General features: G+C 46.4%; 1 protein-coding gene across 1 annotated transcript in view; it reads left to right on the top strand.

The window, feature by feature from the left end:
* Positions 1–17,110, top strand: part of FBXO10 (F-box protein 10) — a 649,798-nt gene that overhangs the window by 178,528 nt on the left and 454,160 nt on the right. The window contains exon 3 of the mRNA XM_078676241.1: positions 6,922–7,779. Within this exon, the coding sequence (XP_078532367.1) occupies positions 6,922–7,779 (858 nt within the window). The remainder of the gene's footprint in view (positions 1–6,921; positions 7,780–17,110) is intronic.

Genomic DNA, 17,110 nt, shown 5'->3' with positions numbered 1-17,110 from the left:
CTCCCTCCAAGTCTTCCATCAGCCCCAAGAGGGCAATATGTATTGTCTTCTCTCCTGGGCTTTTTAGAACCTGTTACAAGATGTGGAAAACAGATCCCCATTATGGGGATATGATGAGGCAAGTCCAGACTACCTGGTGGAAATGCTCTTCTCCCTCACCGTGCGCAAGAGTACGAAGGACGCTTGTTGGCCCTACACAACTTTAGCGGGGTTGGATATGTAGTGTATAGATAAGTGAATTGAATCAATCATAGTTTGGAGGACATCCCTAGTTCTCTCTGAGCCATAAGGGCTTTCCTCCAATGCCCATCTTCCAATAGGCCTACCAAATATTCTCTTCTAGACGTCAGTTGGGTAAACAGTTCTGGTGAGTTAATGACTAGTGACTTATACATGTAGGAGATGCCACCTTTCCGCCAGCAGTCAGGCCTCCAATGGGCTGAGCCAAGGGGGTGTTCCACTAGGGTCCTCAAGGGTAATCAAGGCATGTCGGAGCTTGAGATATTTATAGATTTGAGATTGAGTCAGATGGAACTCCTCTTTTAGGGCTTTAAACCACTTCATGTGATTTCCTGGCTATACATCTACTAGCCGAGAAATCCCAATATGGTCCCACCTGTTAAAGCTCTCCAGTTGAGCTGTTGGACCCAGCCACTGCCCTCTCCATGGGGTAGTCTACAGCATGATCTTTCTGTCCCACTGTGCCCAGTGCAGGGTCGCTCTCCTCACCAGAGAGGGGTGCCCCATAAAGTGTGTTCTTAATTTTGTCAACTGGACACCTCTGTCTGAAAGGCTGGGTCGGACCACCCTCCCTGGAGCCAGTTGTTTACCACAATAAGCTGAGTCGCCGAAATATAGTTGTTGGTCTGTAATTGCCATTCCCCCATCAAATGTAGATTGGGTACATTGCCCAAACGCTAAACGGGGGACTTTTTTGGTCCATAGGTAAGTGTGTATCGTGCCCTGGATCCCCTGAAACGATTTTTTGTGGGAATCGCACATGCATAATTTTGGCACATGTATAGAAAGCGCGTCAGGACCATTGTTTTAAATAATGCTGCTCTGCCAAGGATATTGAGAAGTCTAGCCCATTTCTCCTGATTCATCTACATTCTGGTCCTCAAGGAGGCCATGGTGAAGGACCACAGAGCTCCGGGCGCAGAGCGATATGTACTCCCAATTACTTAAAGTTCAATCAACGGATGGGGACTGGAGTCTGCCAGTTCGTAATATCTATAGCGCCCTTGAGGGGCCGCAACAGGTATTTGGACCAATTTCCTTGCCGGCCAGAGTCCTGGCCCTAGAGATCACTCATTTGAAATATGAGTCTGTGGATCCCGGATGAGCCACGAACAGCAGAAGAGCATCTGCATACAATGCGTTAACGTCCTCCACCCCTTCCTCCCAAAGAAACCCCTCCACAAGTCCAGCTTGTATCTATTTTTATAAACCTAAAACATAGACGCTGAAAATTAGGCTCCTGTTTGGGAGTGTTGGTGGTGGGAGTTCAAAAGGTGGAGGGGAAAAAAAGGCTTTAAAATTAATTTTTGTCATGCCACGTTCAAAGACAGAGGTCAAGTGTCAGGATATACCTTTTAACAAATTGCTGCTTATTCTTTTTACATGGAGGCTGGTGCTTATTTGTATTTATCTGACTACAAAGTTAGACGAGTATGTAAAGTGAACTATCAGACAATCTCGCTGGGGTACCAGGAGTTTAAAGGAAAGACTGCAGGATGTCCTTTTTTCTAACACATAACATCAAAATGCCTCTAAATACCTGTAAATATATTTCAAAATATACCAGCATTAGGAAAGTACAAATGAATCACATTTGTTTGTAATTCAAAAGTGTGCTGGAACGAAATTTTTATTAGGATAAAAACAAATCAAGACACTTAACTTGGTGATGTGCAAATGGTAAATATGTGATGAAGGCTGATTACCACACATTATCTTTTGTGCGCTATGTGGTTTTATCAGTAAAACTGCATATCAGTCTATACTTTTGTGTGCTGCTTGGATTTTTCACAATCTCTGACATAAGTGATGCAGTATTGATACCAGCACCTCCACTCTGAAAATTGTTCCAAAACCACTGACCTGTAAGAGCAAACAAGCATTGACAAAGCCAATGGATCTCACCTATGCAAGAGCTATTGCTTTCAATGTGTGTTACCCATGTTGTACACCCATGTAGCTGCTGTTCAGCATGGCTAAAAGTTATTGGCATGGAGTGTTGTAGAGTGAATTAGAGTGTTATAAAGTGAAGTAGAGTGGATTTGTGTCTTAGAGTGGAGTGGCATGCAGTGGTAGGGAGTGTTGTATATTGGAGTGTAATAGAGTAGAGTGGCATAGAATGTTGTAGAGAGTCGTGGCGTTGAGTGTCATAGCGTAGAGTGGCGTAGCGTAGAGTGTCGTAGAGTAGAGTGCTGTATAGTGTCGTATAGTGGAGTGCCATATAGCAGAGTCGGGTAGAGTGGAGTTGGGCAAAGTGGAGTGGGGCAAAGTGGAGTGGTGTAGAGTGGAGTGGGGTAGAGTAGAGTGGAGTGGGGTAGAGTGGAGCGGAGTGGGGTAGAGTAGAGCGGAGTGGGGTAGAGTAGAGTGGAGTGGGGTAGAGTGGAGCGGAGTGGGGTAGAGTAGAGTGGAGTGGGGTAGAGTGGAGCGGAGTGGCTTGGATTAGAGTGGATTGAAGTTGAGTGGATTGGAGTGGAACGGATTGGAATGGGTGATTGTGGAGTGAAGTAAAGTGGAGTGCTGTGGAGAGAAGGACAAAGCAAATGCACACACACGGAGGTAGTCCTTACACGATTGCTGGCAAGTACAAAGCTCCCAGAACTCTGCTCCAAGAACTCTGCCCGCAAAAGCACACACACAAAAAATGAATGTGACCTTGGGTAATGTAACTTGTGCTCATGTAAAGCACTCCAATACCTCCAGGTGGTGTCGAGTTCTTGCTATAAAAAATGTATATAAAGAAAAATAGTACCTTAAAGAGCGGCAGGCAGACTCTAATTAAGAGAAATCTATTTGTACTTCGTCCATGCACTATACAAAGAATGGAAGTGAGGCAGAAACTGACGCCCAAGATGCAATGCTGTAGTAGATGGTAGTTAAGAAGAGTGATAATGATGCCAACGAATGGTAACTAATGGGCGGGCTCAGGCTCTGTTTTGTAAATAATATCTTGAAAGCGAGAGAGCATGCACTAGCTCTTGGTTCACCAGGCTTGACCAAAAAATTAGCTATCCTTTTGAGTATCTCTCTTTGCTGTTACTTTGTCCGCTAGGCCAGTAGTGGTGTAAATCGACTGCATAGGGAATTAAACAAATTTAATTGGTAAGATTTTCCTAAGAGCTGCAGATACGCACTTACCAAAAAATAAATAGATGAATAGGATGAAGAAACATAAATATGGATACATATAGTCAGAAATGAATGTAAAAAAATAAACACCATAAAACCAGGAGCCCTGGTTGTGATGCATGTTTTTTTTCTTCCTTGAAGCACCCCGTAATGGCATATTTTCACCACTCCCGCTGCAAAATGGTCTGGTTTACAAATGAAATGTGATGTCTGAAATATTAGTGATTTCATTTTTCAAAATATTTGACATTAGCTTTAATGCTGATTCAAAATCATGCAGAGCTTTCTGAAAATGATTGTGTTGAGCTTGAGAAGTAGGTTTGTTTGTGTTTTTTTTCCATTGTCTACTTTATGAACATATGAAACACGGTGTGTCTTGTTTATGTCATAATAGCAGTATCACTCTCCTACTAATATGTGTTGTCTATGATTGTCATCAATGGCACATGCTGTGCTTATTGCACATTTCGCAGGGTTAGTACTTCGGGTACCCATAGGCCTTTCACTACTCTTGAAGCTTAGTTTCTGAATGGTCTCTTTTCATGTCCATGGTCACTTTTTATGTCCAGGGCCACCCACCCATGGGCTACCCAGATAACCAGCAGCGTGGATAGCAGCAGAGGCACTGAAACAACTGTCTGATACAGTGACGTTGAATGTGTGGCGACCATTGACCAGGTGATGAGATGCCAAGTGTGAGGGGCAGCTGAGTGCAGTTTTTTGGTGTGCTCTGTGCACCTTTTTACCATGGACGTCCTTTAGGCGGCTGTGAAGCTAAGGCACCCCCTGGTTACTTTAGGGTTCAAGAGGAGGGGGGAAAAGGGAAAACTAGAACTAGAAACAACCTCTTGTCAAACCCAATAAATTTAAGTCAGGCAATTGCTCTGTTATTTTCCATTGTGTGTACAACACAAATACAATAGCGCCATGAAGTATGGTTTTCAAATAGTTTTGATTTATTTTGTACAAAAATATTTTTCATCTTTTTTGATATATAAAACTCTTTTTATCTCTTTTTTTAGTACATAAAAAAAGAACAATTCATTTTTCATTATTCATTATACATGATTGTTTTTATAAAACTCAAGTATCACAATATTTTCTATAAATGACCAAAGTTAGAGGTCCCCACAAACACAAAAAAACATAATAGAGCTATAATCACAAGTCATACTCTCACACACGCTACCTTCTCAGTCAGACTATTCACACACACTAACTCACACATAACACTTTTTCAAAGAAAGAAGAGAAAAAACAGAGGAAAAACACAGCTGAGCTGATCTAGACTGAATAACCATATTCATATGAGGGACATCAGTTCATCCTCTTAGTTTTCAGAGACTTTCTTTAGTTGGTTTTCTTGTGATGAGTCTCTCAGATGTGCAAAACTGGCCTACGTACGTTTCGGTGACACGGTATTTATATCACCTTCATCAGGGCCGAAGGGAAACAACAATATCCACAAAGGAATAGTGGGGAGTCTAAATATATTGTGGGTGCGTGATGGAGATGTCAAGGAAGGAATCTTTGTGCGAGAGGGTGTCCTACTCCAGTAATTGCTTGGACGTCCTTTTGGGCAAATATTTGCAATGGAGGTCTGAAAGGGGTATCTGTAGACTCGTATTGAGGTGAGTTAGGCGTCTAAGTTTCTCATATCCACTCAACGAGGAAGTGGAAGATTTTATAATGTTTCCTTTATTGTATGTATAAAGGGCTAGAGTGGATCAGTTTCTTTATTAATGTCCTCAAAATATATATCAGCACAGTCTTTCTGGATCGTAGTATACCGCTTATCGTGTGTTGGCGTCGGGTATTGCTATGATTCGCAGCCGTCTGTGTCCAAAATCTTGCGAATAAATTTATTGGGTTTGACAAGAGGTTGTTTCTAGTTATACGTCCTTTAGGCGGCGCCAGGGGTCGCAGCTTCCACCCCTGGCTTGCCCTTGCTACTCCTAGTACTGCCTTTGCGACCCCTGGCCTCAGAGGTGGCAGATTCAGTGCCAGGAACACAGGAGCTAGCTGGAGCTCCACTCTCTTTATTTTCATCAGTTTTCTATTAAACTAATTGTCAAATAAATGAAATATATTATAAACTAATAGTGTAATAAAAATGAAGTACTGTAAGCTGGAAGATGTCATTCCTTGGCAGCTGAGGTAAGTAAAAAATGCTCTTATATGGATGTTGTGTGCATGCTTGAGGGTGAGAGTGTGTTTGTCGGGGAGAGTGTATATGTCTGAATTTGTGTGTATGTGCAAGTATGTGTGTGAGTAAAGGTGGTGGTCAAAGGGCGTGTGAAGTCTTTTCCGCTTACCCTGGCATCTCGGTGAATTGACGTCAATGCTTTTCACGCCAGTACTATTACACTGCTTTCATGCAGTAGAGTTGGGGTCACTGGAAGTTTGCCATTCTGGGGTCGCAGCGTTTAGCATAATTAAGGATTTGTATTGCACATACCACATATTCCATTTGCCGCATAATTTGCAGAATTGAAAAACAAAAATATTCCTAGGTCACTGGATCAAAAGTTACCAGAAATAAGTGCGTCACGTTGGTGCCACACAGTGGCAGGCAGGGCCTCCCATGGATTGATATCCATCGGCATTTCCTCTGTGCTCTGTGCTTTTGTGCTATTTGAGCTTTGAAAGCACAGGGTAGCTCCTGGTGCCTCTGTCGCTTTCCCCAGCTCCCCGAAATCGATTGTTGAAGGCACGCGGGGGGGGGGGCTTCAAGAGAGGGGGGAGTGAAAGTGGAGGGAAAGAGCAGCGAGGGAGGAGAGGTGAATGGTTGGAAAGCAAGTTAGAGCGAGGAGAGGGCCCTTATGGCACGACGCCCTTCGCATAGGTTAGCAATCTTTTTTCCGATAATTGCTGTATTCAAGTATTTAATTGATACAAATTAGGTAAATGATCGCCAACCAGTATTAAAAGCACATTTAATTTACAAAATAGCTAAATTATACCCGGGAATAAATGGCAGGGTATGCGTCATAAGGAGGCACAAACTGTGGTAGTAATTGAAGCAACCCATCCCCCGCATACTTTGGCCCATAATTGCCACAATTCTAGTGTCCTCGAGCACAGTATAATTACAGGAAGGTTGATTTTAAGAGGTAGTTCAACTTGTAGCTGTGGCTTGTATTTCGGGTCCTTCCATCCTCTAGCTCGGCGTGTGATTTAATAAGCCTAAATAAACCGTTATAAGTAGCTTGTTAATTCATGATGATTTCAAGTGACCAGGAGTCAACGCGTGCGAATAGTAAAAAAGGAAAACAATTCGAAATTCATGTTCCTGAAAAAAAAGTCCTTGAATTGTTGATAAGGTGCAAGGTCTCTGAAAATGGAATTGGAAAAAGCAGTTTATAACCGCAGAAAACAGATTGTTTTTTTGTGTGTTCTGATTTATGAGGTATGTTGTTTTTTTGCGTTCTGATTTATGTTGTTTTTTTGTGTTCTGATTTATGGGTTATGTTTTGCTACAGAATCACATACGCAGACGTGTGCTTTGCTTTGCAATGTGTTCCTTTACTCATCTATTGTCATTGTTTTCTGCAGACGTCATCCGGCCACGTGCAGTTTGATAACTGCAACTTCGAGAATGCACAGTTGCAGATCCATGCACCGGGGACGTGCCAGGTGAAGTTTTGCACCTTCAATCTTTCGAGTATCAACATCCACAGTGTGGCCCTGTGCGTCCTTGAGAACTGCGAGTTCATTGGCAGCGAGAACGCCTCAGTGACGGTGGAGGGCTTGCCCACCTCGGACAAAAATTGGGCCTGCAAACACCTGGCGACTTTAGCCAAATCAAGATCCGTTTTGTCAAATGCACAGGAACCTGCACTTTGCAACCAACTCAGCCAGGATGCCCTTGGTGGCCCTCCAGCCAATCAGATGAGGACATGTGAGATAGTAGTCCATGGGGACCCTAGTAATTTAGCTCCTGTGTCAAAAAGCCAACCACTAGGTGAGCATACCTGTGAGAAGGACAATGAGGTCAACAGGAACCTTTGTCCTAACAAAGAGAAAGAGGCCCTGACTCTTGACACCGACTACAGCGACAGTGAGCTGAGCACGGCCAGCGAGAACGAGGATGACGAGCAGTCAGTCTACAAGTTATCCTACCAGTCCCATGGTCTAAGCCACATGCTTGCAAAGTCGATTGAGTGCAGGCCCCAAACTAATGGGCTCCTTGCCCTGCAGAATGACCTGGAACTTAAAAGCTTGCAGCAGGAAATGCAGCGGGACAAGGAGGCCCAGACCTTGGCCAACACGCTACAAGGATGCCTCGTGCGGAAATGCCTTTTTAGGGACGGAAAGGGTGGAGTTTTCATCTGCTCTCAGGGGCAAGCCAGGTTGGAAGGATGCATCTTCAGGGACCTGACCTATGCAGTCCGATGCATACAGAACAGCAAGGTGTGGTAAACTATATTTTTTAATTGATCTATTTATGTATTATTTCGCCATTTACGTGTGCCGCATCAAAGCAAGTGATTGTTTGTGTGACCCTAGCTTAATGATACCCACAGGATCCAATTGCTTGATAAAGGTGATTCTTCATATTTTGTCTTTGGGACCTCTGAAGTGGCGGAGAAGTGAGACTGACCGGGTCTGCATTGGATGAAGATTTTACTCTAGCTGTTGTTGGTTGGGCCTGGTTTTCTGTAGGATCCATAGGGAGACCAAACGGAAAGAAAAGATGTTTGACAATATTTCTGGTTTCTCTCATGGAAATATATTGTTTTGTTTGTACTAACACACATTTGAGAGACATAGGGACCGTTAACGAGAACATTGTGCTCACCTGCCTGAAATCTGGGGCACACAAAGTTTCATCTGCACCCAAACCTCAAATCCTGATGCACAGAATAATGTTCTGTCAGTATTTTTGAGTCTAGGTAGGACTAACAGCAATGGTCGAAGGTTACACAGAAGGTAAGTATTCCCCAGGCTCTGCTTTTTTTCAGGGCCCTGCTGTCGTGGCATAATATGAATTTATACATTTTAAAAGCAAGCCTGCTCTGTTTATGATGAGACGACTAACAAGGCAAAGACCAGTAAATATTGCTAGATGGTATGTGTTTGATAACCAGGACCCCCAAAAGTGTCTGACATAATGAGCACTTAATATTACTCATAAAAAAGTTAAGTTAGTGAAAGTGTTTAGGATTGGGTATCATCCCCAAACACCCTCTTATTTTTAGGAGAGAGTGATGCAGCAGAGAATTTGCCAGATGCAAAATTGCTAAATGTTTTCCTCGTGACGAATCAATGGGACTAATATATAATTTGATTTTTGTTCTTAACTTAAACCTATGAACAGTGGAAATCCTTATTTTTTTTTTTTAAGTTTCCATAGGGACTCTTTGAGATTTTGTGAATCCCAGAATATGTGTAATCCAGTTCCGGTGTTACTGTAGGTCTACTTTGTGACTCTGACGATACATTTGTTTAAAAGTATGTTTAAGTAATTGTTTTACAGTGAGTGTCTTATATGTTGATTAAACACCTTTGAATGTGTAGGATCATAGTGCAATAAAAAAATTGTAATACATCACACAGAAAAATTCTGTTGAGATTTGACGAGTGGCACAATTTACGCTTTGCCCAATATGGCGTGGATTGAACTAGAACATGAAAATTACATTTCTATTATTTACACCAGTTTTACACCAAATGCACTTCCTTCCTTCTAAGATTTGTGGGGACACCAAAGTTCCTTATTAAGTCTGGCAAAGCCAACTTCTAATGTTCAAAAGAGAGTGGGGGCTTGGGTCACACCACTTCAAACCATTGGTTTGCATGGGTGATTCCGTCTTTGGTTTGAGACATTATCAAAGACTTCTTGAATCAGCCAAGAGGTGTATTACATCATCTCTGCAATGCAATTCGCTGATCAGTGCATCGTTCCATCTCTTAGGAAGTGCTTCCATTGGATTGCATGAGAAACCATTTTTCATCACTAAAGTAAACTCAATCATCACACTTATTGGTATGTGCAATTTGATATCTCGTATGGGACTTTTGTTCAAAAAGCTATCCTTGCAAGCTACTTTTTTCACACCAAGATTACTTTGTTCACTTATTTACAAAAATAAATAAATTGTTATGCCCACCAAAGAACATAGCTTTAATGGTTGCCCTCAGAGGAGTGTAGCTTTGGGATTATAGCAATCACATTCTGCTGCGAGGCCTGATCAGACTCAGCACACCCTGGTCCTGCCACTGGCGCCCTGGTGATAGTACACATTCAGGTGTGCCTGGCAGTTTTGGTTTGGCTCATAGATAAAAATGAAAGCCAGAACCATTGTTTTGCCAGTGCTTCCTCTTTCCTATTCTATTTAACAAAGGAGAAAGTCACTGTTTCAGTGTTGCACAATGATTAGTCACTAGCCATTTGTCAGCAGTGTATACATTTTTGATCTTATCTTTCCATATCACCCAACAAGCACAGGAGTTATGAAGAATGTGACTTAAATATCAACAATATTGGTTATAAATACTTTGGTTTTCTTCAAGGGTCACTGACTCAAGTGCTGCTACATCATTCGGTGCCATCTGTTGGACATTATATTATATTTGACTCGGGGAGGGGGGCATTTCCTCTTTTTTAGGGCTCACCTAGGCAGCGCATGCACTCTCTCTTCGAGACATGCTGTATCCGCTCTGTGGTTTACAGCCCGCCCATCTCTTTTGATTCTTACTTTGCATGTCCTTCGAAAAGGCTTGCTTCCATGTGGTTAATTTGTCTTCTTTGTCCCTACTGTGTTGCTTCCTCCCATGTAGCTTGCCCCTATTGCTTGTAGCCTTTCACTTCTGTGCATTTAGGTTAGTTTTGGTGCACAATTGTTTTCGTTTGTTTCTGCTCATGTTTTAGAAATGTAGCCTTTTCTTCCTCTCTCGTGTTTTTGTTTGTTTTTTGTTTTAAACGCGCTCACCCAACAGGAGTTCACATAACATGAAGTATCACTGAATTATTTATCAAAGTAATTTTAAAAAGCTTTGTAAAATTGCATTGAATGTGCTTTCGGAACAAAATTCTTTCAGCTGACGTGAGCCTATTCTTAACTTTGGGAACTGAACCGCATGCTTTGTTTAGTTTTAAAACAACAAAAAAAGCTTTCTAAAAATGCCTCCAACCTGCCTTCTGACTAAAAAGCTCTCACCCTCGTTTTTGTTTGTTTCTGCCTGTGTTTTAGGAATGTAGCCTTTTTTTTCCTCTGTTGTGGTGTTTGCTTTTTGATCAAAACACGCTCCCCAGACGGGAGCTCTTTGTTAAATTAGGTTGTCTAACATCAAGGATTGCCATACTGCCTTTAAACTAATATTGTTAAAGGTTTGTAAAGATGAATCAGCCACATTTTTTCAACAAAACGTGCTCACATGACATGAGCTCTTTGTTAAATAAGTGACGCCGGAGGAGGAGCTTAGCGCGCACCCAAGATGGTCGCGTGAGCTTAGGGCTCCCGGACCTTCGCCACCTCCACCGACTATCCTGAACCATATCCTGCTTTGGACGACGGGTTGCTAATGGCACGGCCCTGCTGATCGTTTATCCGTTTTCGGACTTCGAATTGGACATCGGGAGCTGAAGATATGGACTTTTGAACTTTATTGGCCTGCTCCGTGGTACTGCCCCCGGGCTTGCTTTCTCTGCCAGCCGGACTGTAATTGAACAGCGGATCATGCGAGCCTCCTTTGCCCGGTTGTCTACTTTCGGTTTCGTTTCTCGTGTTTAGACCTGCTTGACTTTGTTTCGATCGCCCCGGCTTGTTGCTTTCCACCTCACCGCTATTCACCGACTGGTGACTTGGCCCCCCTGCCGTTTGTCACTTGGTGATTGGTTTGCATCTTCATTTCTATATTGTTGTGGGCGAATCGACTTTAGCCATTTTTACTAGGTCTCAGACTACCCCTCGGGGCGCACGACCCAAGATGGCCACCAAGCCTGAGGGAGAGAAACGCAAGACCAGGCCGGCAATGCGAGGGGGCTCAGTGCAATCCAATGTTATGGACAGATACACCCTCGTCAAGGGCTCTCCGGGTGGATCGACTAAATCCCCGGCCACTGTGGGTGAAGACTCCCCGATGGATGAGGAACTGTCGTTGAGGGACGTCATGGGCGCCATTGCCGGGATGAAGGCCACGCTGGGTCAACAATATGAGGCCCTCGCCCACAAGCTGGATACGGTAGCTGTCGATGTTACCTTGATCAGGGCTGACCTTGCGAAAACCAACGAAAAGGTCAAATCCCTCGATCTAAAGACATCCAGTCTTGTTACTGACGTCTCTGATTTACAGGCAGAGGTCGGTAACCTGCGAGCCACCCGTGACTATCTCACTCGACGCCTGGACGACTTTGAGGGCCGGGCATAACGAAACAACGTCCGTCTGGTTGGTGTCCCCGAAACTTCGGAAGCATCCCAGTTAGACCTGCTGGTGGAGGACCTGGTCCTGACTCATCTGGCACCCAAGGGCCTCAGCAAGTTTTTTGCTGTTGAACGTGCACACAGGATCCCGGGTGGTCCGCCTAAGCTGGGAGCCACTCCGCGTCCCATCATTGCTCGGATCTTTAACTTTCGGGACAGGGATGCGATCCTGCAAGCGTCACGTCTATCTGGTCCAACGGCTTATGAGAACGCTGCGGTCAGCTTCTACCCGGACTTTACCCAGCAGGTTCAGAAACAGCGACTTGGATTCCAGGGGGTGAAGAAGAGACTGAGGACTAGAGACTTGAAATACGCCATGCTTTTCCCGGCCTGGTTACGTGTGGTGCACAACGAACGGACATTTTTCTTTGATCATCCAGGGGCGGCAAGTGACTGGCTGGACACGCTGCCCCCGGGACCGGATCGTTCTGAACACTCTGGACACTCCGGTGGTGCGGAGGGAGGCCCGGTGGAGCAGGAATAGGGGGCGGAAATAGCTCCCGGTCCATCGTGTTGACTTTTCGGCTGTGGTTTGGTGCTATGGCTCTATTGCTTGCTATCATGCTGTCTTATTGGGGTGTGGGCGGGGGTGTGGGTGGTTCTTCCTTCTCTGCGGTTCTTTTCGTAGACTAGTTGTATGTTAGGGCGACAGGCACACTGCAAGTTGGGGTGGCTTTTGAGTCTTACGCAGGGGTGCGGGTGGAGGGTATGTTGTACGGGGTTGTTTGGGGGGTTGGGGGGTTACAGTTTTTGTTTTATTGTTTTCTTCAAGGCATGTTACTGATGATCTCCTGTTGTACAGTGTCGCACCCGGTGTGGGGTGGGGATGGGGTTGATCTCTGGGATGGGGGATCGGGGACTTAAGGTACTGTGTTGGAACGTTAACGGGTTGGGGGATAGGATCAAACGGGGCGTGGTGTTGCAGCTCTTGCGGCGGTTGTCCCCTGATGTGGTCTTGCTTCAGGAGACGCATTTGCTTGGCAATACGTGCCATGCGATGAATAGGCGTGGCTATCGTCTCGTCGCGCACTCCGGTTTCACTTCTGGCTCCAGGGGGGTGGGCATTCTGGTTCGGAACTCCCTCCCTCTGGCTGTTGACGACATTATCCTTGATGACAGGGGACGGTACGCTGCCATTGTGGGGCGATGGGAGGGAGGGGTTGTTGCCCTTCTCTCCGTCTACGTGCCGCCGGGTCTCCAGACCACCATTTATGCAGATTTGGGAAGAGTGGTTTTGGGATTCCCCGAGGGTCTGCTTGTGGTGGGTGGGGATTTCAACTCTGTGGTGTCGGGGATGTGTGATCGCTACCCTCCCCGAGACATTGCGAAGTCACAGTCCTGGTTGGGGGATTTCCGGGAGGCTTTGGGGCTCACTGATTGCTGGCGCCTGCTTCATCCTGGGCAATTACAGTATACTTTTCATTCTGGTGCCCATGGCAGTCTTTCGAGACTGGATTATGTGCTGATGCCCTCCTCCCAGGCCTCCTCCATAAGGGAGGTGAAACATCTAGCTAGGGGTATCTCGGATCATTCCCCGCTGTGGTTGGTGGTGGACGCTCACTTGGGGTCGGAGGGTAGGGTGGCCCCGATTCACTCCTGGTACCTCCGCGACCCCCAGGTTAGGGCGGAACTCATTAAAACGATTGACCATTACTTTGCTGAAAATGTGGGTTCTGTGTCCTCCTCTGTCACGTTGTGGGAAGCGTACAATACTGTTATTCGGGGCCAGGCCCTCTCCTTGATTGGCAATGTCAAGAGACGTAGGCGGAAGGAGGTGTCCGTGTTGAAAATGACATCGCTGTTCTTGAGGGGGAGTTGGGATCCGAGGTCACCCCGGAGAGGCTGCACCTTTTGGGTCTAAAACAACTTGAGTATAGAGCGCTGGTGTCTGACGCGGCGAGGGAGATGAGCAGGTAGCAACAGGGACGACTGTATGATGTGGGGGACAAGGCTGGGAAATTGCTTGCTTGGTTGGATAAGAGGGAACGTGCGAGTCGGGTTGTCCCTGTGATCGTTGATGTGAATGATGTGAGTATCACTGACCCTGCTGATATTGTCGAATGTTTTGCTGACTATTTCCAGGAAGTGTATTCCCCCGTCTCTGATAGACCTGAACAGGACTCCCACTTGCTCCTGCGAGATATCGCGCTGCCACGTTTGTCCGACCCTGAAAGGGATCTTCTAGAGGCTTCGCCTACGGTGGATGAGGTTGTTACAGCTATCCGCTCGGTTCGCTCGGGGAAGGCCTCGGGTCCTAATGGGCTCCCTGTGGAGCTTTACAAGCTCTGCCCGGATGTGATAGCACCGTATCTGCGGTCAATGTTCCTGGAGTCGCTGGAGGCAGGCTCCCTCCCTCCCGACCAAAGATTGGCTTCCATAGTGGTGATCCACAAGGAGGGCAAGCCACGTGACCGCTGCGCCTCCTTTAGGCCCATATCATTGATTAACGCGGAGCCGAAGATTCTGGCCAAAGTGCTTGCCAATCGCTTGGTCACTGTCATAGGCGATCTGGTTCACCCGGACCAATCCGGATTCATACCCCCATCGTAACACTGCACTTAATCTCCGGCGCCTACATGGAGTCCTTGCGCTGGCGGCGACTCTGCGTGAACCGGCCATCTTGGGGTCTTTAGACGCCACCATGAGGTTCGATACGCTGGAGTGGCCATATTTATGGGCGGTTCTCTCTAAATTTGGCTTTGGCCCCAGCTTCATCGCCTGGGTGAAACTGCTCTACACCGACCCCTTGGCCCAAGTGGTGGTAAACGGTCGTGTCTCGGCCTCCTTTGCCCTTGGTAGGGGAACGCGCCAGGGCTGTCCGTTGTCCCCTCTCTTGTTTGCCCTTGCATTGGAGCCATTGGCGGCATGGCTGAGATGGGAACCGTCCTTGAAGGGCATTAGATGGACTCCGGAGTTTGAAGACCGAATATCCTTATACGCAGATGATATACTCCTCTATCTTACGTCGCCTCGGAAATCGTTGATAGTCCTTTTTGACGTTTTGACTTCTTTCCGTAAAAACTCCGGTCTGGTTATCAACTGGTCGAAGTCTTGTATCTATGTTCTCTGCGGCGAGACCCCTCTCCTGCCTCGTGGATGTCCTATTTCGGTGGTGCGGGAGGGATTCAAGTACTTGGGGATTTTTATCACCTTGGACCCTGTGCTTCGTTATGAACGCAATTTGTTGCCCCCTCTCCAGCGCCTCCGTGCCGATGTGGCTGCGTGGGGCGGGCTCCCTCTCTCTCCTCTGGGACGGGCTGCGTTATTTAAGATGATGTCGCTCCCTCGGTTCCTCTATGCGTTGCAAAATACGCTTGATATTGTGCCCGCCCGCTACTTCCGGGAGATTGAAAGCCTTCAGAGACAATTGGTATGGGGGGGCCGTCCTCTTATTGCTCTTGCGAAATTGACGCTCCCGTGGTACGACGGGGGTATCGCGCTCCCGGACATCCGCCGCTACTATTGGGCCTCTCAGCTGGGGGCCATCAACCACTGCACTTACGGTCCCTTGCCGAGCCCTGCGTTCGAGATGGATAGATGGCTGCTGCCTGGTGGGGACTACAACAGGGCTCTGTATGCGAACTCTGTAGGCGGATCTCTCACGGGCCCCACTAGGACAGCGGTACAGGTGTGGCATCGCGCCACGGCGGCCCTGGGTTGGGTTGATAAGCCGACCCGCGCTACCCCGCTTTATGCGTCGGAAAAACTTGGCTCCTTCTGGAGGTCGAAGGGTTTTGATAAGTGGGATGTGATCGGTATCAGCAGGGTGAATGATGTGTGGATCAAGGGTAGAGTCAAGACGTTTGAGGAGCTGAAAGTTGAGTATGACTTGAATGACAGAGAATCCTTTCGCTACGTGCAAATTAGACACGCGGTTTTGTCTGTATTTCCCCTGGGCTCGGATATTCCGGAGGCGTCCCCACTCGAAGATCGGGTGCTCGACGGACATGTCCCTGACGGCACGATCTCACTCATATACAAAAAGTTGATCAATGCCAGAACTGACCTACTGAGTAACCTTCGAGTGATGTGGACTGGTGACCGTCTGGAGCTCGACGACGAGGATTGGCAGGCATCGATCTCTTCCCCGAAGGAAGTGGCTATCCCGGCGCGCCTCCGATTTGTCCAGCTCAAAATTCTCCATAGGGTCTATGTGACTGGTCCCCGTTTGGTGCGAATGGGGTTCTCTGTGGATGGACTGTGCAGGCGTGGTTGTGGTCTGGTGGGTACGTTTCTCCATATTGTTTGGGAATGCCCTGCGGTGATGCACTATTGGACTCGCGTGCATGAAGTTATGAGTGAGGTCACGGGTGTGCAATCTATGCCTGAGGCGAGGAGGTGTCTCTTGAATGTCTGGGAGCCGAATGATTATGACCTGGCGCAGCTCCGATGGGTGACCTTGGGTAATATGATTGCTAAGAGAGACATTGCTCAGTTGTGGGGTGCCCAGAGGCCACCGACAGTTCTGGTGTGGCAACAAAACATGGACTGGTGCATGTTTAGGGAAAAGACTGTGTATGTGTCCCGTGGCACGCCCCGCAAATGGGGGAAAATTTGGAATCAATGGAACGCATACCGTGGTGGCATCTGTACCCCCCCCCCCCCCCCCCCCCCACCCCCCTTCAGAACTGGATGCTGACCTGTCACCCTCCCAACCTGATGTTTCCTCCACGGGCATTTAGATGTTTTGCTTCTTCCTGGTCTCCTCCCCCCCCCCGATCTTATCACGTACTTCTGACATCTGATTTGATTATGTATCCCCCCCCAGCGCCGTCATGACACAACTGTACTGTACTGCCTTGTATATTGTTTTTTGCTTTCTCTTTTTTGTTTTTTGTTCTCTTGCTTTAATAAAAAGATATTTAAAAAAAATAAATAAATAAGTGACGCCAACTCATAAGCACCAAACTGTCTTACGAGTGTCCGACTCTGTCCCAGCCCTGCTGGCTCTTCAGAAACACACTGTCTCCCAAATTTCTCACTGTGCCCTAATATTATGGGCTCTTCAGAAGCAATAGACTGTCTACCACGTTACCTGCTCTGGCCCAGTCTTACCAGCCATTTAGAAACTTTGATCTATTTCGTAAGGTCTCTGACTATGCCCCAATAATACCAACATTTTACATGAAAAGGAGCTCACCTGATCGGTATTCTTTGTTAAATTTGGTTATCTAACATCAAGCATTGCTGTATTGCTTTTCAAATAATATTGTTAAAGTTTTGTGAAGATGAATTAGACAGGCTTTTTAAAAAAAAGCGCTCAACAGACAAGAGGTCTTTGTTAAATTACTGACGCTAACTTAGAAGCACCAAACTGA

Source organism: Lissotriton helveticus, chromosome 2_1 (assembly GCF_964261635.1).
Source record: "Lissotriton helveticus chromosome 2_1, aLisHel1.1, whole genome shotgun sequence".
Classification (NCBI taxonomy): domain Eukaryota; kingdom Metazoa; phylum Chordata; class Amphibia; order Caudata; family Salamandridae; genus Lissotriton; species Lissotriton helveticus.
Note: the sequence above shows the minus strand (reverse complement) of the source record. Positions and strands in the feature narration are given on the sequence as shown.